The sequence below is a fragment of the Lucilia sericata genome, unplaced genomic scaffold (genome assembly GCF_015586225.1).
Source record: "Lucilia sericata isolate MDLA Ls3-8-SP2 unplaced genomic scaffold, ASM1558622v1 Contig000306F_arrow, whole genome shotgun sequence".
Lineage (NCBI taxonomy): Eukaryota > Metazoa > Arthropoda > Insecta > Diptera > Calliphoridae > Lucilia > Lucilia sericata.
Window position 1 is genome coordinate 119,741 of NW_023994330.1, and position 24,974 is coordinate 144,714.

At 26.8% G+C, this 24,974-nt stretch overlaps 1 protein-coding gene across 3 annotated transcripts; it reads left to right on the forward strand.

Annotated features, from left to right (window-relative positions):
• The first annotated feature begins 355 nt into the window (after positions 1-355).
• Positions 356-24,534, forward strand: LOC119603415 (late embryogenesis abundant protein ECP63). 3 transcript variants are annotated; one of them, XM_037955441.1, is made up of 5 exons: positions 392-665; positions 4,947-4,958; positions 21,914-22,096; positions 23,605-23,795; positions 23,864-24,534. In XM_037955441.1, the coding sequence occupies exons 1-5, from the start codon at positions 647-649 to the stop codon at positions 24,161-24,163; spliced, it is 705 nt and encodes a 234-aa protein (XP_037811369.1). In that variant the 5' UTR covers positions 392-646; the 3' UTR covers positions 24,164-24,534. The 3 variants fall into 3 exon arrangements, with proteins under 3 accessions (XP_037811370.1, XP_037811369.1, XP_037811371.1); XM_037955442.1 differs by lacking the exon at positions 4,947-4,958 and having other exon boundaries at positions 356-665; XM_037955443.1 differs by lacking the exons at positions 392-665; positions 4,947-4,958 and adding an exon at positions 20,679-20,831.
• Positions 24,535-24,974: the final 440 nt, after the last annotated feature.

Below are 24,974 nucleotides of genomic sequence, written 5' to 3' on the forward strand. Positions count from 1 at the left end.
AAGGATACCAAATATTTTTACTAAAAATAATATTATTTTCGAAAATTCTGATTCGATTAACAAAATTGGTAACACTGCTCAAATACTCAAAGTTGTCAACAAGTGTTTTGAGCATTTTGCTACGGTCAAAGAGAGTAATTTTAAGTAAATAGTTGTTGGTTTGACTTCAAACCACCCAAAGGTTGCAAACAATGATGTATTTTCTATGGTTATGGAATGAGGGGGTCTTTTGTATGAATCAGTTGGACTTATAAGAAATGAACAGGTTTGTGTGTAAAAAGAGAAAAAAAAACACAAATTTTGAGCAGCAACATTTTGTTGCAGTTAATTTGTTTTTTTTTTTTTGGTTTCACTCACTACTGCTGGGGATTTAGTAGAATTTGAAGATTTATTTCAATGTTATACGTGTTTACGTTGTGAACGGTTGTGCGTCGTGGATTTAAAATTAAAAAAAATAATTTGAAAAATTTGAAAAATTTTATTAAAAAAAATTTAAACAAAATTAACATAACTGTAATTGTTTAAAATTAATTATTAAACAAAAATAAACGTGTTATTATTAAATAACTAAAAAAATTACAAAACTAAACAAAAGAAATTTTGCAAATAAATTTGAAATTTTTTAACAACTAAACTTTTAGACAAAATGTTCAGCTCCTTCACAGGTAAAATTTTGTTTTATTAAAATTTAAAATAACTTTTTTAGCTAAAAAAACTATTTAAGTGAAGAAAAAGTATTTCAAAAAAAATTTGTATGATTTCATCATTGAAACAAATAAGAATTTCATTATAATTTATTGATTTTCAAATCGCCTTTGTTTTTGTAGCATTAGTCATCAGAGTCCGTCAGTCAATCGGTCCTTTTTACAATAACACTTTTCTTTTCTTTCAATAGTCATACATAGTTGGTGTTTTAGATATGTATTGTATTTGTATTTATAACATCATTGTACAATAACCTTATTACTACTTTCCTACACTTGCAAAACAACAAAAAAATACTTTTCCAAGGATTTACTTCCTTCCGTTTATATTGACTCTCTGCTTCCTCCTTCCTCCTCCATTACTATTGAAGGCATTATGTCATCATTTGAAAAACTTATTTTATACAAAGTCGTAGAAGTAGTAGTTTATTTTATTGTTTTTATTACAATATATATATATTGTATGTATCACCACTAAAACTAAGAATTACGGAGCCATATTATTACCACTGACTTCAACATCATCCCCAAACACTATTAATCATCAATTCAAAACTTAGCTGTAAAAAAATATTTCAAGGAATTTGTATTTTCTGTTTAATTTTCATGATTTCAGTAATAATTTTAAAATTTGATTGAAATTTATTTGTATTTACTTGATTTCCTCAAGAACCCAACCCATTTTAAAACTCCATATGCCGTCTTTGTTTAAATACTTTTGTTTTTGAATCGAAAGAGGAAATCATAATGGAAACCGTTTTGGTAAATTTTTTATAAATTACAGAGCAAATATCGAGAAATATGTTTAAAAATCTAAATACAATCTAATATTATTCTAATACCTTATGTTTTTCTTTGGGCTATTGAACATTTTCTAAGCGTTGGTCTCTTTATTTTTTGTTGTTTGTATTATAATTTTCAAGTTTTTCTTTCTTACAATCTTTATCAGTTTTCTGCTTTCTTTTTCTTAACTTCAGACAGACATAAACTGTGGATTGATGTTGTGATGTTTTAAAATTTATTTGGTTTCCATTCCTTATGTTTTTCTGCGGTATTTGAGGTTTAACATATGGACGCATCATCAGCTCTTTTTTCACACACATTCAGTAAGATTCAATAAAACATACGGGTCTTTAGCTAAACAGTAGCATGCATATTGTTTATTGTTGTTGTTTTTTTCTTCATTTTTAATTTTAATTTAATGGAATTTTAGTTTTTTTTCATACATATTATTGTTTCTAGACAATATTCCCCCTTTTTTCCTGCCGGCCCACTTAAATTAAAAAAAAAAAAAACACACACTCACCCCCTCAAATTATTCACATTTTCTTTTAAAATGCACAAACACACACAGCAACACTCTCATTAGAGATGTTTTAGTGATGATAAATTCCCAGTACATGTGTACTCTATTCCTATAACAGACAATATCTTTGGTACTCGATTTTTTTTTTGCTATACGTGACTCAATTGCTGTAATATGGACTCACTAAACCAGCTCTACTACTTATAGTTTTTGTTGTTATTAAAATCTCTTTGGTATCTGCGAGTGTGTGTTTGTGTTGGTGTGTATGTAAATGTGTAATTTTTTTTTTTATAAAATATCTTTTTTTTGTTTTTATTTTTCATTTTCTATTGTATGAACACACCCTTTTTGGTTTTAAAGAGATGATGAAAACAACAACTACAATAAAAATTATTAATTCTTAAGGAATTTGTGTGTAGTTGTTGTTGTTGTTGCATTAGTTGTTTTTGTTACAATTTTATTACACACTTTATTTTCAAACGTAATTAATTGGTTTCAACTAAAATAAAAGATTAAACAAGAGATAGAAATTTAAAAAAAAACTGGAAGGTCCACGCTTAAGAGTGGACTATAGACTATGGTTCCACTATAGACAAAACTAGAGACTAAACTATGGGATAAGCAATAGTCTCGACTATAAACTAAACTAAAGCCGTGAGTGTAGAATAAACTATAGTCTCGATTATAGACTAAACTATAGTGTCGACTATATACTAAACTATAGTGTCGACAATAGCCTAAACTCTAGTCTTGACTTTAGACTAATATTTAGCCTCGACTATAGACTATACTATAGTATTGACTATAGACTATAATATAGTCTCGACATTAGACTAAACTAGTATATTGACTACATTATAGTCTTAGCTATAGGCTATACTGTAGTCTCGACTGTTATCTGGACTATAGACTAAACTATAGTCTGAACTATAGTCTGAATTATAGACTAAACTATAATCTGAACTATAGACTAAACTATACTCTGAACTATAGACTAAACTATAGTCTGAACTATAGACTATACTATAGTCACTTTACTATAGACTATACTATAGTCACTTTACTATAGACTATACTATAGTCACTATACTATAGTCTGGACTATGGACTATACTATATTCTGGACTATAGAATATATTATTAGTAGTATTGACTATACTATAGACTTGACTATAGACTATACTATAGTCTTGACTATACTCTATACTATAGTCTTGACTATAGACTATACTATAGCCTTGACTATAGACTATACTATAGTCTTGACTATACTCTATACTATAGCCTTGACTATAGACTATACTATAGTCTTAACTATAGACTATACTATAGTATGGACTATACTTGACTTTAGACTATACTATTGTCATGGCTAAGGACTACACTATAGTCTTGACTTTAGACTATACTATAGCCTCGACTATAGACTTAAGTATTGTCTATACTATAGACTAAAATAAGGACTCGACTATAGACTAAACTATAGGGTACACTCTCTTCTGTATGGTCTCTTGACTGGACTATAGAATGCAGTATTGTCTGGTATATAGTCTGCTTTATAGCATGGACTATAGTATGAACTAAACGCTATATGCTAGACTAGTCAATAGTCTGTTCTATATAAAAGATTCTGGACTCAAGTCTGTTCTAAAGTCTAGTCAATAGTCTGGACTATAGTCGTTCTATAGTATTGGCAACAGTTTATTCTATATTTAGTATTTGTTTATTCTATAGTTCAAAATATTGATAATTTGTTTGATTTTTAAACATTTTTGGAATTCCGGAAATAAATACGCCTTAATTAAACAACTTAATTTTTTTGTTAATTTATACACATTTCTTAAAAACTACTTAACAAATATTTTCAGTTAATAATTCCTTCAAAATTTTAATAGATTTATTTAATTAATTTTAAATAAAATTTAAAACAACTATTTGTTTATATTATATAAAAAAAAAATTAATGAAATTTCTTAATTGAAGTTAGACATGTGTTTTGTAGAAACAAAAAATCATGATTGTTTGAAATTTTTTTTAATGATTTTTCTCCAATGATTTCCTGCTGCGATTTTTCCATTATAAAATATACACCAACTCAAATAGGTTTTTTTTGTTTCCAAACATTTGCACTTAGTAATAAGTTGGAAGAAATATTATGTTATTTTTGTGTTTTATTTTATTTAAGTTTATTTTATATATTTTTTTCACTCTAAATTTAGAAAACACTAGAAATGCCAGCACGTAAAGTGGTCACTAACTAAATTTAGCCAAAACATTAAAATAAAATAAAAAAAAAAACATTTTGTTGTTTAAGTATTGGAGGGAAATGGCAATAAGAAAGAAAGAAGGAAAAAGAAACGTGCTTAGAAATTTAAACAATTTAAACAAAATAATATAAAAACGGCAAAATGTGAAAATAAGAATTTTTTTTCAAAAATCTTTTCAAAACCTTTATATTAAAATAAAATATATTTCCTATAAAATATTTTTATTTATTTTTCAAAAACAACAAAAAAAATGTTCTATAAAATTCCTAAAAAGCATTCGTGTGGTTCTCTATGTTTCTTTCATTTTTGATGGTATATTTGTGGTTGTTTTCTCTTTGTCATAAACCGTTCAAAATTACGTCATTTTACTGTTTAAATATATTAAGAATAATAAGTAATAAAAACGATATATACCATATAAATAAATATTCATTATTTATACACTCTTTCTTTCCTCAAAACACATACTCAAACACATACACAACTCCCTCCCCTCTTTTGCGTATTAAAAATTATTATATTAATCAATATAAAACCACCACATTTTAAATATTTTGTTTTGAAAAATTTATTTTTCACAAAAGAAACATTTTTCTGAAAATATATACAAATTTAATTTTAACATTTTCAACTTTTTGCTAATAATTTTCTTATTTGAAATACACGCAGACAGTTCTAAATGTAAGTATTATCTAACTATCTACTTCTTAACAATTTTCTATAATTCTCTAGATTTATTTTTTTTCAATAAAGCTTAAGATTTTTGGCTCGTTTTCTTTAGAGCACTACGGTTTCATTTCTTTAGAGCACTACTGGCACCATTTAGTTTGGAATGTTTATTAAAATTTAGTTTAAAAAAATTATAAAATTTATAATTTTCTATTAGATTTCAATATGTATTTCAAAATGTAGTGAAAATTATTAGAAAATTTTAATTGTTATTAAATGTTTAACACAAGTTTTTAACTCAAAATCCGCTAGCAAGTCTACTGCATTATCGACTTTACTACTGTTTTACCAATACCACCAAAACTGTTTTTTTAATTTGTATCTGTTTTTTATATTCAAAAATGTTGTTGTTTTGAAATGAAAGTCTTTCTCTTTTTTTTATTTCAAACAAATTTTGTCGTTGAAAAAAATGCAATGAACTTTAATTATAACACTGTCTATTATATACCAACAAACATATGTATGTAAATAAATTTTACGTGTGTATCGAATTGTTTTTTTTTACAGCTCACACTGTTGTACAGTGTTCACATAGTGAAAGAGGTAGTGTGTATAGATCAGACAGCTAAAATATATTCAAACTCATCAGTGAATGTTTTTTTTTGTTTTTTGTTAAAAATAAACATTGACCATTAAAATTTTTACTGTTTAAACGAGCGGATATTGTTTTGAATGAATGCCCTACTTAAAAATAAAACTTGGGTAATATTTTACGTTCGATCAGTTGGGAGGGCATCGAATGTTAACAGTTAGGTCTTTGTGTAATCGTTAGGACTAAAGTCTTGTCTATAGTCTGGACTATAGAATGATCTATAGTATGGACTATAGTTTGATCTATAGTCTGGATTATAATCCAGTTTGGGCTATAATTTGGTCCATAGTCTGAACTATAATCTGTTCTATAGTATACTCTTTATAAAATAGTTTGGACTATAGTATAAACTACAGTCTTGTCTTTATTTTGGACTATATTCTAGACTGGTCTATAGTTTAGACTAAAGTCTGGTCAATAGTTTGGTCTATAGTATGTATTACAGTTTTGCCTATAGAATGGATTATAATGTAGTCTAAACCATAGTCGGGTCTATAGACTAGACGATAGTCTTGTATATAGACTAGACCATAGTCTGATTCATAGTTTAGACTATAGTCTAGAACATAGTCTTCTCTATAGTTTAGACTCTACACTTGCCTTCAGTTTAGACTGTAGTCTAGTCTAAAGTCTGGATTATAATTCGGTCTATATTCTAGACTATAGTTTGAACTACAGTCTTGCCTATAGTCTACTGTGGTTTGTAGTATTTTCTATAGTATAGCTTATAGTCTGGTCTATAGTCTACTCTATAAATAAGCTTGTCTGCACTATAGCCTTGTTTATAGTCTGGAGTAAAGTCTGTAGTCTACTCTATATAGAATAGTTTGGACTATAGTGTGGACTACAGTCTTGTCTTCATTTTGGAATATAATTTGGTCTAGACTATAGTTTGGTCTATAGTGTTTCTATAGTCTGGTCTATAATTTAGAATATAGTCAGGACAATAGCCTGTCTTTAGTTTGGACTATAGTATATTCTAAAGTTTTGACTATGATTTAGTCTACAGTCTAGACTATAGTCTAAACTATAGTCTGATATATAGTTCAGACTATAGTCTAAACTATAGTCTGATATATAGTTCAGACTATAGTCTGGACTATAGTCTGATCTATAGACTATAGATTAGAACTATCTATAGATTAGACTGTAGTCTGGTTTATAGAATATACTATAGTCAGTCTTTTGTCTATAGTTTAGACTCTAGTCTGGTCTATAGTTTAGACTATAGTCTGGTCTATAGTTTAGACTATAGTCTGGTCTATAGTTTAGAATATAGTCTGGTCTATAGTTTAGACTATAGTCTGGTCTACAGTTTAGACTATAGTCTGGTCTACAGTTTCGATTATAGTCTAGTATATTGTTTATATTATAGTCTAGTATATTGTTTATATTATAGTCTGGTTTATAGTTTAGACTTGTCTTTAGTCTGGTTTCAAGTCTGATTTGTAGTTTTATCTATAGCCGGATCTATATATATAGTCTGGTCTATAGAATAGTATGGAGTATAGTATGTAGAATAGTGTTGTCTATACTCTGGACTCTAGTCTGATATATAGTTTTGTCTGTATAGAATAGTCTTGTATATAGTCTGTGATGTAATCCGATCTACATTCTCAATATTTAGAAGAAAAAAGAGACTAAGTCTGAACTGTGGTTTGCTCTATAGTCTGGTTTGTAATATTGTTTATATAGACGACTGTTTACTCTGCACTATAGTTTAGTTTACAGTCTATTCAATAGTCTTTTTATTTTCAAAAACTATCGGTTCCTGTAATAATTTATCTAAAATATGTCTGTTTTTAAAATCTATTTATCTGCCTTTAAATTAGTCTAAAAGTGTTTATCTTCTTACCTTTTCATTCATCTGCCAAAATGTCTGTTTAATTGTCTGCTAAAGCAACACATATCTTTTTGATTGACTGTCAATCAAAGTGTCCCAAAAAGCGGTATGTAAATCAGTTTCTATGTCTCGTCTTACATCTCTGTCTGTCCGTCTGTCATTCTATTACAAAGGGTACATAGAATTCGTGTAAAACCCCCTTTTTTCATGCAACAGCATATTTTACTTGAATGAAATCAAACAAAAGCGAAAGTTTTGTAGACAATTAAAAGGTAATTCAACTTTTGAAATAAAAAGTGTTGTTTTTTTTCTGGGGGTTTTGACAAATATTCCCCAACAGCTGGTTTTTATATTTTGTAACCTTTTCTCATTGGCCTATATGTTTAGGCATAGATGCAAACTATTTATGTATATATTTCTGTTAAAAATTCAAATCTCTTATAAACTAGCGAAATATTTTCTTTTTTTTTATATAAAACCAGATGTGTATAACAAACTGCACAAACATTTTTTTAAATTTTTTTTTTGGGTTTTATTTGGTGAATGTGAAACGATTTTTCCATTTGAAAAACAAAGTTTAATGCACTTTTGTCCCAGAAATGAAATTTACAGCAGATACAACTAAATTACAGGCCGTTTTGTGTATGAGAGACATATAAAGAAAAATTGTGAAAGAAAAATCGTAGGAGAGACATAAAACTATAGTATAATTGAATAATAAAGTAAATTAAGTTGAATAATAGCTACTATGTACTTACACTTGACAACAGCAAAGAGTTCTCTTTATAAATTAGATTAAAAGATACATATATATATAAAAAAAAAACTATAAAATCCCTATTAAGAACAAAAACAAAAAAAATGTAAAAAAGTACTTAGCACATATTGCAACTAAGAGATGCATATAAATACTGCATGCCCATCATTCTGTATGCTTAAGTATCTTCTTTAGAATGTTTAAGTAGCGGCAGAGAGCAGCAAGTAGCAAGTAGCAAAAACGGAAATGCTATAATTAATATAGATTAACGTCAATATAAAACGTATTTGTAATAAATGCTGACAGAGAAGACATTTTGTTTTTAAGTACATAACATAAAGAAATTAATACTTAATCTTATAACTTAGATATAGACAGACAACAAATAAAAAAACAACATGTAGATACATTTCAAGTTTAGTTTTTTTTGTTCTTTCTTTGCTTTGTTTAGTTTTAGTTTTCGATTTTTTATAAAAATTCAATATTTTTTTAAAATTCTTTTAATGAAAAATAAAACAAGTGTTTACATTAAATATTTCATTCTAGAAGAAAAAATGTAAATATTTACTGTTTAAACAACGCATTGTATGCACATGTTTGTTTTTTATTTATAGATACATATAAACATAAATATAGATTGCATCTTAAAGATATATAAAAGATTTATTCTTCTTAATATTGAGAAAAATTAAATTACATATCGAGTGATATTTATGTTTATTTATTTAAGTAGTTAAAGGCTACTGCGTCTTTAGCTATAAATATGATTTTATATGTTTGTTTTTGAGATTTTGGTCTCTCAGCACAATGGGAGTTGCACAATGGGAGATGCTTAAATTAATCAAAAATAGTTTCTGTTCATACTATAATCTCTGCTTTAGTCAAGACATTTCTGTATTCTGGATTATAGTTTTTGTTAAAGTCTATTCTATAAAAAGGACTATAGTCTATTCTTTAGTATGGACTACAGTCTGAAATATCTATCTAACTATAACTATCTAAGCTACCCTGGACTATATTCTAGTATAAACAAGTATCCTGGATTATAATCTAAACTATCGTCTGGACTATAGTCCGATATATAGCATGGTCTATAGCCTGATCTATAATCTCAACTATAGTCTGGTTTATAATCTCAACTATAGCCTGGACTACAGACCGAACTATTGTCGGAACTATATCCTGAGTTGTAGTTTATACCCGACTGCAGTATATTCAAGATTGAAGCCTAGAGTCTGAACTATAGTTTGAATTTTAGTCTGAACTAAAGTCTGGACTATAGCCTGAGTTATTGTTGGGAATATAGTCTGCATTATAGTCTGACATTTTGTCTGAACTATAGTCTAGACTTCAGTCTGAACTGCCGTTTGTACTACAGCCTAAACTAAAGTCTAGACTGTAGTCTGAACATATGTTCCGAACTATAGGCTGACTACAGGCTATTGTCTGAACTGTAGTTTGGATTTTATTCTGAACTAAAGTTTGAACTTCAATCTGGACTATAGTCTGGACTTTTGTCTGAATTATAGTTTAGACTATAGTCTGAATTATAGTCTAGAGTATGGTCGGATTTATAGTCTGAACTATAACCTGAACTATAGTCTTGACTGTACTATAGTCTGAACTATATAGTCTGAACTAATTGTCTAGACTATAGTCTGAACTTTAGTCTGGACTATAGTCTAAACTGTGTAGTCTGTATTATAGTCAAGACTATAGTCTAAACTATAGTCTATGCTATGGTCGAATCTATATTCTAGACTATAGTCTCGACTTTTTTCTGAATTATAGTTTAGACTATAGTCTGCATTATAGTCTATACTGTGGTCTGAATTATAGTCTAGACTATAGTATGAATTATTGTCTAGACTATAGTCTGAACTAGTCTCGACTATAGTCTTAACTATAGTCTAGACTATAGTCTGAACTATAGTCTAGACTGCACTATAGTCTGAACTATAGTCTAGACTGTTTTATAGTCTGAACTATAGTCTGGCTTGTACTATAGTCTATATTATAGTCCAGACTATGGCCTGTAATCTGACTAGTCTGACCAACAGTTTGGATTTTTGTCTGAATTAAAATGTGAACTGCAGGCTGGATTATAACCTAAATATATTGGAATATAGTCTGAACTCTAATCTAGTTTAGAATATAGTCTGAACTCCAGTCTATAGTCTGAACTTTAGTCTAGACTAAAGTCTGAACTCTAGTCTAGACTATAGTCTGAACTTTTGTCTAGACTATAGTCTGAATTATAGTCTAGACTATAGTCTGAATTATAGTCTAGACTATAGTCTGAATTATAATCTGGATTTTCGTTTGGACTATTGTGCGAACTATAGTCTGAATTTCAGTTTAACATATATGCAGTGAGGACTTTGGTCCGAACTATTTTGTCCTATGGTTTGAACTATAGTTCAGACTATTAATCGAAACTATAATTTGGAATTTAGTCTATAGTATAGTCTAGAATAAAGTATGAACTGTTGTCTGAACTAAATGGATTTTTGTCTTTATATCAAAAATTTTATAAAACATATTTTCTAAACTTAATTGTTAACCCTCGTATTCTTTTCTGTTCTTCAATAAATATGCGTTTATTTGTACAGCTATTATTGCATTTTTATACAAAAATTATTCAAAAAAATATGTACATCTGAAAGAGATGTATCTGTGTGTATACGAACAAAAAAAAAAACTGGAGAAATGCGCATTAACTTTTAGATCTTTTCAGATATTTTTATTGTATTTGTTGTCTACTGTTTGGAAATACAAGAGAAATAACTGTCAAAAATTGTGTATACGTTTTAATGTAGTTGTTATTATTATTATTTGACGTTCTAAATTAAGATTAAACAAAAATATTTTGTATATAAATGGATTTGAAATGAATCATTTAGCTGTTGTGTGTTAAAAGTGAGAGAACCTTTCAAAAGTGGGGGGAAAAATATTATTGTTTATTATGTCATATTCTTTAAAGAAATAAATGACTACGGGATCTGTTCAATTTGGGACTTTAACAAATTTTTCTTTTTCTAAGATAAAATTTTTTAAATTTTTCTTATAATTTAAAATGAAAAGTGTGTTATTTAAAGCTTTTACTGTAGCAAATGTCATTAATTATAAGCAAATACGTCTTAGCTTTTTTTGGTTTTCTGGTTATAAAAGATTTATTTCTTTTTCTTTGAACTCAAATGTCAAATTATTTCAAAACAAATTAAGTTTTGCATTAAAATGTCAGATATAAATTCTTTGTTTAATAAATATTTTCAATTCATTATTGTCTTAAAGATCAAGTTTATTTGAAAATTCAAGATGAGTACGATAAAGGTTAACCTAACCCAAAATGTCTCTAGAAGAGACATTTTAATTCATTAATGTTTTGAAAGCTTCTCCAAATATTCTAAGTCGTCATTTAAATAATTTCATTATAAGGAATTTAAAAAATTCAAAAATTATTTACATATATGTAAATATCTAACACCTGATTGACAGTTTTACAAAATGTGCGTATTTTACTTGACAAAGCGCCATCTTTTCTCTGTAAGGTATGCGATTTTTATATACAAATTTATGATTCTCTTTAAAATAAAATATTACATTTTTAGATTTTTGTTTTGTTTAGAAATTCTAAACTCGTTTTAAATTTATAAACAAATGATTTTTTTTTTTCAAGTTTTATAGAAATCACAACAGCAAATAAAGCTCGTTATGAAAATAAACCAAGCATTACATTTTATATTTTTTTTTATACAAAAATGTATTATTTTTGCGCAGTTTTTATTTCTACGTTTTTTTTGTCTATATGTATTTATATAAATATGTATGTCTGTACTTTAATAATAAATAAGCTAGAAATAGAAAATATTACAATTAATATGTTGTATATATATGAAATTGTTGTAATTTTCTTTTTCAAATTGCTAGAGCGAGGAGAAGCGAAAAAATTTTTTTGTAAATAACTTAATTTATTGTAGTAGGAGATCTTCAATTAGTTTAAGTATTTTGTTATAATTTGTAATTTAATTAATTCAAGTATTTAAAAGTACATATTTGCAATTGAGTCAGATGTTGATAAGTTAATTTTTTGTATTTATGTCAATTTAAGTTCAAGTTTAAGTTCAATTAATTGAAATAATAGATAAGATAGTAAGATTTTTAGTTTGGATTTTTTTAAATTAAATATGTGGGTGATAATTTACAGAACGAAACTAAAAACTATAGTTCAGACATTATTCTAATATATAGTCTGGACTATAGAATACTATAGTTCAGAGTCCACACTATAGTCTGTAGTCTATAGTTTAGACTATAGTCCAGACTATAGTCTATAGTTTAGACTATATATAGTTTAGACTATAGTCTATAGTTTAGACTATATATAGTTTAGACTATAGTCTACAGTCCAGACTATAGTCTATAGTGCAGACTATAGTCTAGAGTCCAGACTATAGTCTATAGTCCTGACTATAGTCTATAGTCCAGACTATAGTCTATAGTCCAAACTATAGTCTATAGTCCAGACTATAGTCTTTAGTCCAGACTATAGTCTGTAGTCCAGACTATAGTCTGTAGTCCAGACTATAGTCTGTAGTCCAGACTATAGTCTATAGTCCAGACTATAGTCCATAGTCCAGACTATAGTCTATAGTCCAGACTATAGTCTATAGTCCAGACTATAGTCTATAGTCCAGACTATAGTCTATAGTCCAGACTATAGTCTATAGTCCAGACTATAGTCTATAGTCCAGACTATAGTCTATAGTCCAGACTATAGTCTATAGTCCAGACTATAGTCTATAGTCCAGACTATATTCTATAGTCCAGACTATAGTCTATAGTCCAGACTAAAGACTATAGTTCAGATTATACTTTATTGTCCAGAATATAGTCTATAGTCCATACTATAGTCTATATTCCAGACTATAGTCTATAGTCCAGACTATAGTCTATAGTCCAGACTATAGTCTATAGTCCAGACTATATATAGTCTATAGTCTAGACTAAAGTCTATAATGCATACTATAGTCTATAGTTTAGACTATAGCCTATAGTCCAATCTATATTCTATAGTTCAGAATATAGTCTATAGTCCAGACTATAGTCTATAGTCCAGACTATAGTCCAGACTATAGTCTTTAGTCCAGACTATAGTCTGTAGTCCAGACTATAGTCTATAGTCTGTAGTCCAGACTATAGTCTATAGTCTGTAGTCCAGACTATAGTCTGTAGTCCAGACTATAGTCTGTAGTCTATAGTCTGTAGTCCAGACTATAGTAGTCCAGACTATAGTCTATAGTTCCGACTATAGTCTATAGTCGAGACTATATTCCCGACTATATTCTATAGTCTATAATCCAGACTATAGTTTGTACTACAGACTATAGTCCGTAGTCCAGGCTATAGTATGTAGTCCATACTACTTATAGTCTATTGTCTACAGTCAAGGCAACTTATAGTCTATAGTCAACAGCACACACTATTGTTCATACTACAGTCCATAATACTATAGTCTAGACTATATTCTATTCTATAGTCCAAATTATAGTCTATTCCTAGTATAGACTATAATCGATTCTATAATCCAGACTTTAGTCTGTAGTCGAAACTATAGTATATTTTATAGTCCAAACTATTCTATAGCCCCGACTTTAGTATATTCTTTAGTGCAAACTACTATATTCCAAGCTATAGTTTATTCTATAGTCCAAACTTTAGTCTATTTTATTGTCTAAACTATAGTCTATTCTGTAGTCCAAACTATAATCTATTCTATAGTAAAAACTATAGTCGATTCTTTAGTCCAAAATAGTCTATTCTATAAACTATTCTGTAGTCCAAACTATAATATATTCTATGGTTCAAACTATATACGATTCTTTAATCCAAAATAGTCTATTCTATAGACTATTCTATAGTCCAGATTGTAGTCTATACTAAAGTCTGAAAAACAAAGCTTTTAAAAAAGCATTTGATGGATTCTCCCCATATACAAATTAGAAAAAAAACATCATTAATCATATTAAGAGATACAATAAATGCTGAAAAGCTTTCTATTTAAACGACTATTATTTTTTATAGACAAATTAACAATTTTCTCTTTTTTATTACAAATGATTTCTTATCAGTTCTATAAATAATAAAAAACTAACATTAAATAATTCAAAAAAAAAAAAAAAAAAAAATGTTAATGAATCATCAAAACGTAAAATATGTCGTAAATAAAATGGGGATTAAGTTCAAAAGGTCATATGTATGTATTTGATAAACAGCTTAACGACAACAACATTTGAACCTTTTTCAAACAGTACTCTCCACGACTGTCACTTTTAAAAGAAATAACCAATATAAAAAATGTCCAACTTGACATGTGAATAAAGTGCCCTTCACTTTAATAATAAAAAATTAAAAACAATTAAATTTTTTTTTGGTTAACTATATAATTATATTTTCCCACTTTGTGTTAAAAAAAAAATAATTTTAAACAATTTTCTCAAAGTTTTTTTGTGAGTGTTTGGTTTTTGTTTTTTGAGTAATAAACCCCAGTGGTGGCAATAAATCCTTGCGTGTTTATAAGTAATTAAGTTGAAGTTGATTTTTTTCTTATTTTTTTTTGTTTAATTCAAGTTCCTTTTTTATTTCTGTTGCTTGTGTTCTTTATAAAACCAGCAAAAATTGTCCGAGGTCATTAAAATTTTGTTTAGTTTCGTAACCAAGAAACTTAAATTACTGCAAAAATTTCTTGTTTAATTAAAAAATATATTTTAGGTCATAACACTTTTTAAATATCTTCCTACTTTAAAAGGCGGTTTAATAAACAAAATAAAACCAAAAACTTAAATTCTCACACTTGAAATTTTCTCAGGTCTCAGAAATGGGTAACACCACATGATGTCATTGTCAAAATTTTTGTAAAAAAAAATTCTGGAAAATTCTCAGCTAAAAACCAACTATATAAACCCTAAAATATATAAAAAATAATTGAAGTTTAATATTTCATGCACTGACATGCTTTTGGGGGAAAATTGTGCACGTTCATTTTGTTGCCACAGCCATAAAATAGACACGAGCGTTAAAAATGTAGCAAGAACAAGACAAATAACAAAATTGTGAGTTCAAGGTTGCATGGAAAGTCTTTTTTTCATTTACTTTTGTGTGTGTGTGTGTGAGGTTTGAAGCAGAAGTTGTTGTACCAGCAAAGTTTTTGGGAAAATTGCAATTGAAAATGAGAAAATGAAGGTAATTTGGAAAGTTTATTTGGGTGCAGCTCCCAAGCAATGAATAAGTTATAAAGTTTTAATATAAATGTATTTGTTTTAATAGAAAAATGTTGAAATTTTTTTGTGTTACTAAATAAATTTGCAGAGAAAGCCAAGTAAATAAAGACAAAAATAAGTAAAATGTCAATATTTAAACAGTAGATTATTTAAAGCAAAGAAATATGAAATTAGTTTTTGTTAAAGGTTCAAATTTAATGTTTCGTTAAGTTTTAAAAATTCTCAAAATTAAGAAATTTTTGCAGATTTCTAGAGTTTTGTAACAAAGCTAAACGAATCCAGTAAAAATTTCGTTAAAATCTTATTGGTTTAGAAAATAAAGTTTCGTTGAGTTTTAAAAATTCTAAAAATTAAGAAATTTTTGTAGATTTCTAGAGTCTTGTAACAAAGCTATACAAAACTAGTAAAAATTTCGTTAAAATCTTGTTGGTTTCGAAAATAAAGTTTCGTTAAGTTTTTTAAATTTCCAAAAATTCAAAATTTATATAAAATTCCAAAGCCGCTTATCTTAAGTAGATAAATTTATAAAAAATCAAATTTTTGAAACTTTTTGTGTAAAAAATAAAGTTTCGTTAAGTTCTAAAAATTCCAAAAATTGAAATATTTTTACAGATTTGTATAGTTTTGTAACAAAGCTAAATTGAAATATTTTTACAGATTTCAATAGTTTTGTAATAAAGCTAAATGAATCTAATAAAAATTTCGTTAAAATCTTATTGTTTTAGAAAATAAAGTTTCGTTAAGTTTTTTTTTTTTTAAATTTCCAAAAATTCAAACGCTAACGATTATACATAGCAAAAGTTTTAGTTAAAAGCTTTCAGTTTAAAAATTAAACTTTCGTTTAGTTCTAAACATTATAAGAAATAAAGATTTTCTGATTTCAAAAGCTCAATTTTCAATTTCTAATCACTGCTACCTCTCATAACAAAGAAAGCTTTTCTCTCATAACTTCAACTCTCAACGGAAATTGTTAACAATATTAATGCAAAAATTCGTAATTAATTCGTAATTGCAAAGTGTTTTATACACAGAAAATAGAATAAATTAATCAAATAGTTCCCAACATTATTTAAAATATCCTGAAATGAGATAATTTTTTACAATTTTTTTTTTTTGCTTCTCGCTCACTTACACGTTAAAGCCCAGAACTAGGTATAAAGTAAAAACTTGTAAAACTACATGTTTTGGCAAGCGCAAAATAAAATACGAGTTAACAATAACAATGGCTACAATACAACAAAAACAACAATAATAACAATAACAACAACAATATGTCTAGAATGAACAACTGAAAAAAGCTTGCCCTTGAATTAATGAACATGACATCATCACTACTACTACGACTCTTGCTATGTGTAGTTGTTTTTGTTGTTGCTTTTATAGAGTACGAACATGAGTACGAGTCAGAAAACGAGTAAAAGCACGAGTAAAAAAGTTGTAGTAGAACAGGGATGGTAAATATGCAAAGAATAGTACCTTCTATATATAAAGTAAGTTATAGATTAGACTATAGACTAGACTATAGACTAGACTATAGACTAGACTATAGACTAGACTATAGACTAGACTATAGACTAGACTATAGACTAGACTATAGACTAGACTATAGACTAGACTATAGACTAGACTATAGACTAGACTATAGACTAGACTATAGACTAGACTATAGACTAGACTATAGACTAGACTATAGACTAGACTATAGACTAGACTATAGACTAGACTATAGACTAGACTATAGACTAGACTATAGACTAGACTATAGACTAGACTATAGACTAGACTATAGACTAGACTATAGACTAGACTATAGACTAGACTATAGACTAGACTATAGACTAGACTATAGACTAGACTATAGACTAGACTATAGACTAGACTATAGACTAGACTAGACTAGACTATAGACTAGACTATAGACTAGACTATAGACTAGACTATAGACTAGACTATAGACTAGACTAGACTAGACTAGACTAGACTATAGACTAGACTATAGACTAGACTATAGACTAGACTATACTAGACTAACTAAAATCATACTATGAACAACTTAGAAAGAGTTTAAAAAGCTAGAGAACCATACTGAAAAAGTTTTATTGTACTAAATTTTCCATCCCTGCATTAGAACAAAATAACAATAACAATAATGAAAAGCACCAATACTATTTTATATTTACTTGGCTTAAACGTGTTGTTGTTGTTATTACTACTGTGAGTGTGTAATAATAACAGAGAATGTTAACAAAACAAACATGCCTTACAGTGGTGTTAAAAATATTAGCACTTTTTAGATTTTCTACTAATAAAGCAGCTTTAAAGCTATAAAAATAATTAATTATTGTTCAGAATTTTTATTATTAATTACTCTTTTAAGACATAACATGATTTACGTATTAAAATCCAGATTCTTTTTAAAGCTTTTTTTTGTAAGTTCTTGCTGATGTTTTGATTGCTACAATTTAAAACTTGTTTTAAGTACAAGTTTATAATTTTTGTTGTTTTTTTTTTTTACTTTTAAACACCTTTCACGCCTTTTGTTTGGTATGAAATAATAAAACAAAACAGAGTAAAAAACAGAACTTCATCATCATTCTTGCTTTTTTTTTAAGAATAAAGTTTTTAATATGTACTCAACACTTTGCTGTTGGAAGTTTTAAAAGCCGGTTTTTTGTTTTTTTTTTTCAGTTTTTATTTTTATTATCATTTGTTACCAAATGAATTGAGTGCTTTTTTCCCTTGTTTACTTCAAAATTATACATATATATTTTGGTTAAAATAAAATTGTAAAAAAAATAAAATAAAATACATACTTTGTGGTTTAATGTAGTTCTTCTATTTTGTGGGCAAAACATGACTGCGCCACATAAAGCTTTTTTTTTTTTTTTTTGCTTAAATTTCAACTTGTGAAGAGGCAGGCATATTGTATGATGATATTTGATAAAAACTACAACACTGAATTTGTGGTTTGAAAATATACTTTATTGCCGGTTTTTTGCCGCCATGAAATCTTCTGCTACCACGCACAGTTGAGAAATTTCTATATAATGATGACGTTTTTTGTTTATAGAGTTAAACATGTTGAGAGAAATTTTTATTTTTGAGACAAAAAATGTATTAAATTTGCATTTAAATTGTATTTTTTTTACAAAATTAATTAAATGCAAACATTTTGAAAGAAAACATAAAAAATTCTGGAGGTTTTTGAAATGGAGAAGGTCAAAAGAAGTCAAAGTATTTTTTAAAAGCAATGTACAGTAGAATTTTTACCTAAAAGGCTTGTTTCAGCTAATAAAAAGCTTTTTAAGTGAAACAACTTTTATGATAAAAATCTTTCTAATTCTTTTATGAAAAAAGTTTTCTTTAAGAAAACTTTTTTTTAATGAAAACCCCTTTGAAAGCTTTTTAGGGAAGAGTTCTTTTCCTTAAAAGTTTTTTGGCAGAAAAAAAAAATGCATTTTATTGAGCCTTTTACTGGAAAAACTGTTTTAAGCTTTTTAGTATAAAACTTTATTATGAATTTTAGCGAAAAAAACTCTATTGAGCTTTTTAGCAAGAAAAGCTTTATTAAGCTTTTTAGCGAAAAAGGCTTTATTAAGCTTTTCATCGAAAAGCTTTTTTACACTTTTTTAAGGGAAAGCTTTTGTTGACAAAACTGTAAATTTGCTATGAAAGCTTTAACAAAAAACTCAAAACTTGAAAACTTTTTAAGATTAGATTAAATGTGTATAAAAATAATAAAAATTTCTTTATATTTGAAAAATTTTTAGCAAGAGCTTTTATTTAAAAATTTAACCAAAGGTTTAGCAATGCTTTTTTCTATATTTATTATAAAAAAAGCCCATCATTCTTTAGTAAAGGAAAGCTTTTGTGGACAAATCTCTATATTAGCAATGAAATTTACAAAAAATCAAAATTTGAAAGCTTTTTATGTTTCTATTAAATGTCAAATGAACGTTTTCTTTAGTAAAGGATAGCTTTTATGAATTTCAAAATTTAACACAAAGTTTTAGTAAAGCTTTTAGCCAATTTATGTAATGAACTTCATTTTTATAAAAAAAAACTTTAAACTTGTTTAATCCAAAAGTTTTCGTAAAAGGTTTTATATAATGAATGAGCTTTTAAAAGAATAAACGTTATTTAAGCTTTTGATGAAACGTTCCCATATAAAAAATTCAAGTATTGAGCCTGTTTTAAAAATCTTGCAAGACTTTCTCTTAAAATTTCAAAAAGCTTTAATGAAATTGATATTCTCAATTGTCTCTCTTAATTGTTTTAAATAACGTACAAAATTTTATATTATTTAATTGTTTTTATAAAAACATTTGGTCATTTTATTTAAAATACTCATGATGATGTTCTAATATAAAAATATTTTAATAAATATTTTTAGATTTTGTCTACAAAATTATGATTTCATTCATTAAGTTTTAAACAATGATAGATTTTTTTCTAGTTTTTTTTAAATAAAATAATTGCTTTTGAAAACTAAAGGCGCAATTGCGGAAAGAAAACTTAATAAAGATTTTTTTTGAAAACGTTTGACAATTTGCATGCAAGATTATCTAAAAGAAAAGATTTTCTCTAGTTAAATACTAGCAGTAGTTTGTAACTAATTTAAGTTTTTGTTTGAGGACGTAGGAGTTTGTAGAGGAAATAAACGTTTAAATAGTTTTGAGTATTATTAATTAAACAAAGAATGTGTGTTTGCTTAAAAAAAGCTTAAGGTAGTTTCAAGCTAAAGGAGGGGCCTTTTCTAGCAAATGTTTGTTTCAACAAAACTTTTGTAAGAGCAATTTTTTCAAACTTTTTAATTTGAGCTTTCAAAGCTTTTTTTTCATTTTTTTCAAAATTTATTTAATTTTAATATTTTTTGTTAATTACCTTCTAAATAAGCAAAACTTAAGTCAAAAAAACCTTTTTGTATACAAAAATTTTGTATTATTTTGTTTAATTTACATTTAAATACAAAAATGTTTAATTCTATTCTTTCGACCCAAGTCCGTCTGTCCTTATTGCTGCTAATTATTTGTTAATTTTATTTCCATTACATTTTTTTTCACCTCCCCAACTTTTTTTAAACTCATTGTTTGGGAAAGAATGTCTACTACTGAACAAAAAAAATCTACTATTTTATGCATTAATAGTTTGAGGTTTTTTGTTGTTGTTTTTGCTATTTTTATTTTACTTTTGGTGACTGTTGTCTCTAATGTTGTTGAAATGGCGTCATTTGGTTTTCTAAAAATTTACGTAGTCATAATAAAAAGTTCAGGTTACAAATATATAGTTTCTATTTAGCATCCAGTGAAAACGGTTGTGTGAATCTTCAAAGATAATAAAAAAATGTTTTCGGGTAAAATAAAAGAAAAATATATCAATTAATTAAGAAAAACTTTCCTCCAAAAGAGGTTGAAAAGGTTAAATGACAAATATTTTTTTTAGGGGAAAAGAGTTTAACTTTTGATATTAAAAAGAAAATTAATGGAAAATTTTTGAAAAAGAAAAACAATCAATCCATTAATCTAGTGCAAATGGAATAAAATGTAAAAAAGTGTAAAATACTGAAAATTTTCTTGGAATTTAAAATTTTTGTAAAATTCTTCATTTCTCAAACCCTACAGCCTAAAATGACCTTTATAAAGATTTCTACTGAAAGCCTCAAGTGTTAAAAACTATTTAACTTTTGACACTTAAAAAAACAATACATTACAATGGAAAAGTTCAAAATTAAAATTCTTTTAAAAAGAGGTCAAAGGTCACTTTCTTAGAAAAAGCCTGATATCTCAAAGACTATTTACTTTTTTAAATCTAAGGAAACTACAAAATATTTACTAAAAGCTCTTCTATATTTAAAAAAAGTTTAATGTCGACTAGCGGTTTGGTTTTGGAGTTATATAGTAAAACATGGACCAAGTATTTTTAGTTGTAAAATAAAAAATCAAAATATTTAAAAAATACTATAGTTAATGCTATTTTTGCCTTAAAAATAGTTTAGATTTAAAAAAAAGCTTTTCTTAAATTTAGATTTAAATAAAGCTTTTCTTAAAATCAAGTGTGAAAATAAATATAAATTTTCTCTTATAAGTAAGCTTTATGTAGAAATATATAAAAAAATTGTAATAATTTTAAACTTTTTTTTTGAAAATTTATAAAAATTTAAGCATGTTTAGAAAGCTTTTTAGTTTCAAAACAAAATTATTAAAAAAGCACTTTTTATTAGTGAATTTTCTAAAATTGTTTCTTTATTTAGCTCAAAAACCAAAAAATTCGATCAAAAATGTTTTTTGTCCCATAACGATTGGCTCTTAGTTTGTAGAAAACTTTATTGCAATTCCTAGTCAAAGTTTTGTCCTGCGCTATAAGAGCAAGCATGTTTTTCTTTAAATTAGTTACAAATTTTTTAATATTTTTTTTTTTCAATTATCTTCTTTACAGCCTCCCTTAAAAACTTGGGCGATAAGACCGCCAATCTCTTCAGCAAGAAGAAGGATGAAGCCGAAAAATTGGCTAAAGAAAAGGCTGAGAACGCACAAAAACTGGCTGAGGAACAGGCCAAGAAAGTAGGTGAAGCTGTGCAGCAAACCAAGAGCGAAGCTGAAAATTTGGCAGCCAGTACTGGTGAGTAAAAGTAGAAATTTTACTAAAACTTAAAGTGAAAACTTTTTCAAGAACACTTTTTTTGGTTAAAAAGGGTTTCAAAACTCTTTAGTGTGAAAGCTTTTTTAAAGATTTTGGTAAGAAACACTTTTTTCAGTTTTTTAATATTTTTTGTCATAAAAGTTTTAAGTTTTTTGAGAAAAAAGTAATTTTAAAACATTAGTGAAAAAAAGTTTTTAAAGATTTTTTTGTGAAAAAAGCTCTAAAGTAAAACTAGGATTTTAAAAATGTTTAGTTAAAAAGCATTAAAGCTTTTTAGTAAAAAAAAGCTTCTCAAAGCTTTTTAGTAAAAAAGCTTCTTAAAGTTTTTTAGTATAAAAGCTTCTTAAAGCTTATTAGTAAAAAAGCTTCTGAAAGCTTTTTAGTAAAAAGGCTTCTTAAAGCTTTTTAGTAAAAATAGCTTCTTAATGCGTTTTAGCAAAAAAGCTTCTTTCTTAAAGCTTTTTAGTAAAAAAGTTTCTTTCTTAAAGCTTTTTAGTAAAAAAGCTTCTTTCTTAAAGCTTTTTACTAAAAAAGTTTCTTAAATCCTTTCAGTAAAAAGGTTTTTAGTAAAAAAGCTTCATAAAGCTATTCAGAAAAAAGATTCATAAACTATTCAGTAAAAAAGCTTAAAGTCAAAAAGCTTTTTAGTAAAAAAAAGACATTTAAAGCTTTTTAGAAAAAAATAGCAAAAAAGCTTCTTGGTAAAAAAATGCTTAGTAAAGCTTTTTAGTAGAAAAATGCATAAAACTTTTTTAAGTTTAAAGAAAATAATTTTAGTGAAAAACGTTTTAGGAAGAATTTAAAAAAAAATCTTCTTGGTAAAAAATGCTTCGTAAAGCTTTTTAGTAAAAAAAAACATTTTAGTGAAACAATTTTTCATTTAAAAGCTTATAATGCCTTTGAAATTATTTTTTAGTCACCGGGTTAAAAGAATTTTCAACTTTAAACATGTAAAAACTTTTTTAAGGAAAAAAGCTTTTTAGAACTTTTTTTATTGAAAAAGCTTTTTAGAGCTTTTTTATTGAAAAAGCTTTTTAGAGCTTTTTTATGGAAAAAGCTTTTTAGAGCTTTTTTATTGAAAAAGCTTCTAAGAGTTTTTTTTATTAAAAAAGCTTTTTAAAGTTTTTTATTGAAAAAGGCTTTTAAAGATTTTTTAGGAAAAACATTTTAGTAGTTTTTAAAGCTATTTAATAGAAAGCATTTCTAAGCTTTTAAGGTTTTTTACGCTATTTATGAAAAGGTATTTTTTTGTTCTTTTTTTTTCGCATTTTACTGAAAAAGCTCTTTAAAGATGTTTTTACTATTTTGTAAAAAGGCTTTTTACAAGTTTTTTCATTGAAAAAAGAGAATTTTCAAAGCTTTTCATTAAAAAGTAACTAAAAAGCTTTTGATTTGTTTTAGTAAAACAACTTTTAAAAGCTTTTTAATGAAAATTTGTTGAATAACATGAACTTTTTTTATTAAATTTGTTTAATTGTTCTTTCCAGCCAAGGAAGCTGCTGATTTAGCCGCCCAAGAAGCTCAAAAAGCTGGCCAAGCCATCGATGCTGGTGTTAACCAAGCTGCTGCCGCTGTAGACAATACTAAGAATGCCGTCAACAATACCGTGCAACAAGTCAATACTGTAGCCGCCAATTCCAAGCAAGTTGCAGCTAATATTGCTGATGCTTCACAAAAGGTATGTTAAGAAATTACAAATAAAAAGCTCAGAGAACATGTTAATATTAAATGAAATTTTCTTTAAAGGCCGCTGCCAATGCTGTCGATCAAACCAAAAAGGCTGCCAACGAGGCCATCAACAAATCCGTCAAGGCTGCCGAACAAGTAGTGGACTCTAAAATGAAGGAAGCCGAAAATGCCGTCGATGGTGTCATGAAAACTACCAGCCAAGCTGTTGATCAAAAAATGCAAGAAGCCAATCAATATGTCGATCAAAAGAGAGAGAATTTGGAAAAGACCATACACGATACCGCCGTACATGCTCAAGAATCTGCTGGCAATCAGGCTGCCAATCTTATGGGCAAATTGAGTTTGGCAAAAAATTAAATCAAAATTTATAATATTTAACTAAAGTAAACAAAAACAGCAACAACAACAACTACTACTACTTTTTAAAAAATTAAAAACACACTAACTCAATTATTAAACAAAAAACAGAAAACCCAGAAAAGAATAACAGCTTCATTTAGTTAAAAAAAATCTTGTGCCAGTTTTGTGATCTTTTAAAAAAAGAAAATTGTTTTTTAAAAATTTATATAAATTTACTACACAGTCAACAATGACTAAACAAAAGCTTAAAATAGTAAAACAACACGTGGCCTATATAGAAAACAAACAACAACTGAAAAAATCGTATAAAGAAAAACAATTTAACAAACAAAAACAAATTCGCTTGTAGTTTAAAATTAACAAAAAAATGAAAAGAAACAATCAAAGTCCATAAATTTAATTATATTAACACCCTCAAATCTTTTTAATATTTCTTTTTTTTCTTATTTTGCAGCTAAATATTTTTTCCTTATTTTTGTTAAAGATTCTTCTTATATTCTTCTATATATAAATAATATTTAATTATATTTTTTGTATATGTTTAATATCTCTCTTTAAGCATTTTGTTTTTTTTTTGCTAAAACATAAAATTTATTATTAAAATATGTTTTAACTACATATAAATATTTAACGTAAAGAATTTAATTTTTAGTTTTGTTTTCTTTTTTTTTTAGTAGTGTTTTCAAAGTTTATTTCAAAAACATAAATTTTCTTATTTTCTTATTGATTTATATTAAAATATATATAAAAGAAAACAACAACCAGAACTTTGATATTAGTTTTATAATTTATTTTGTATTATATACTA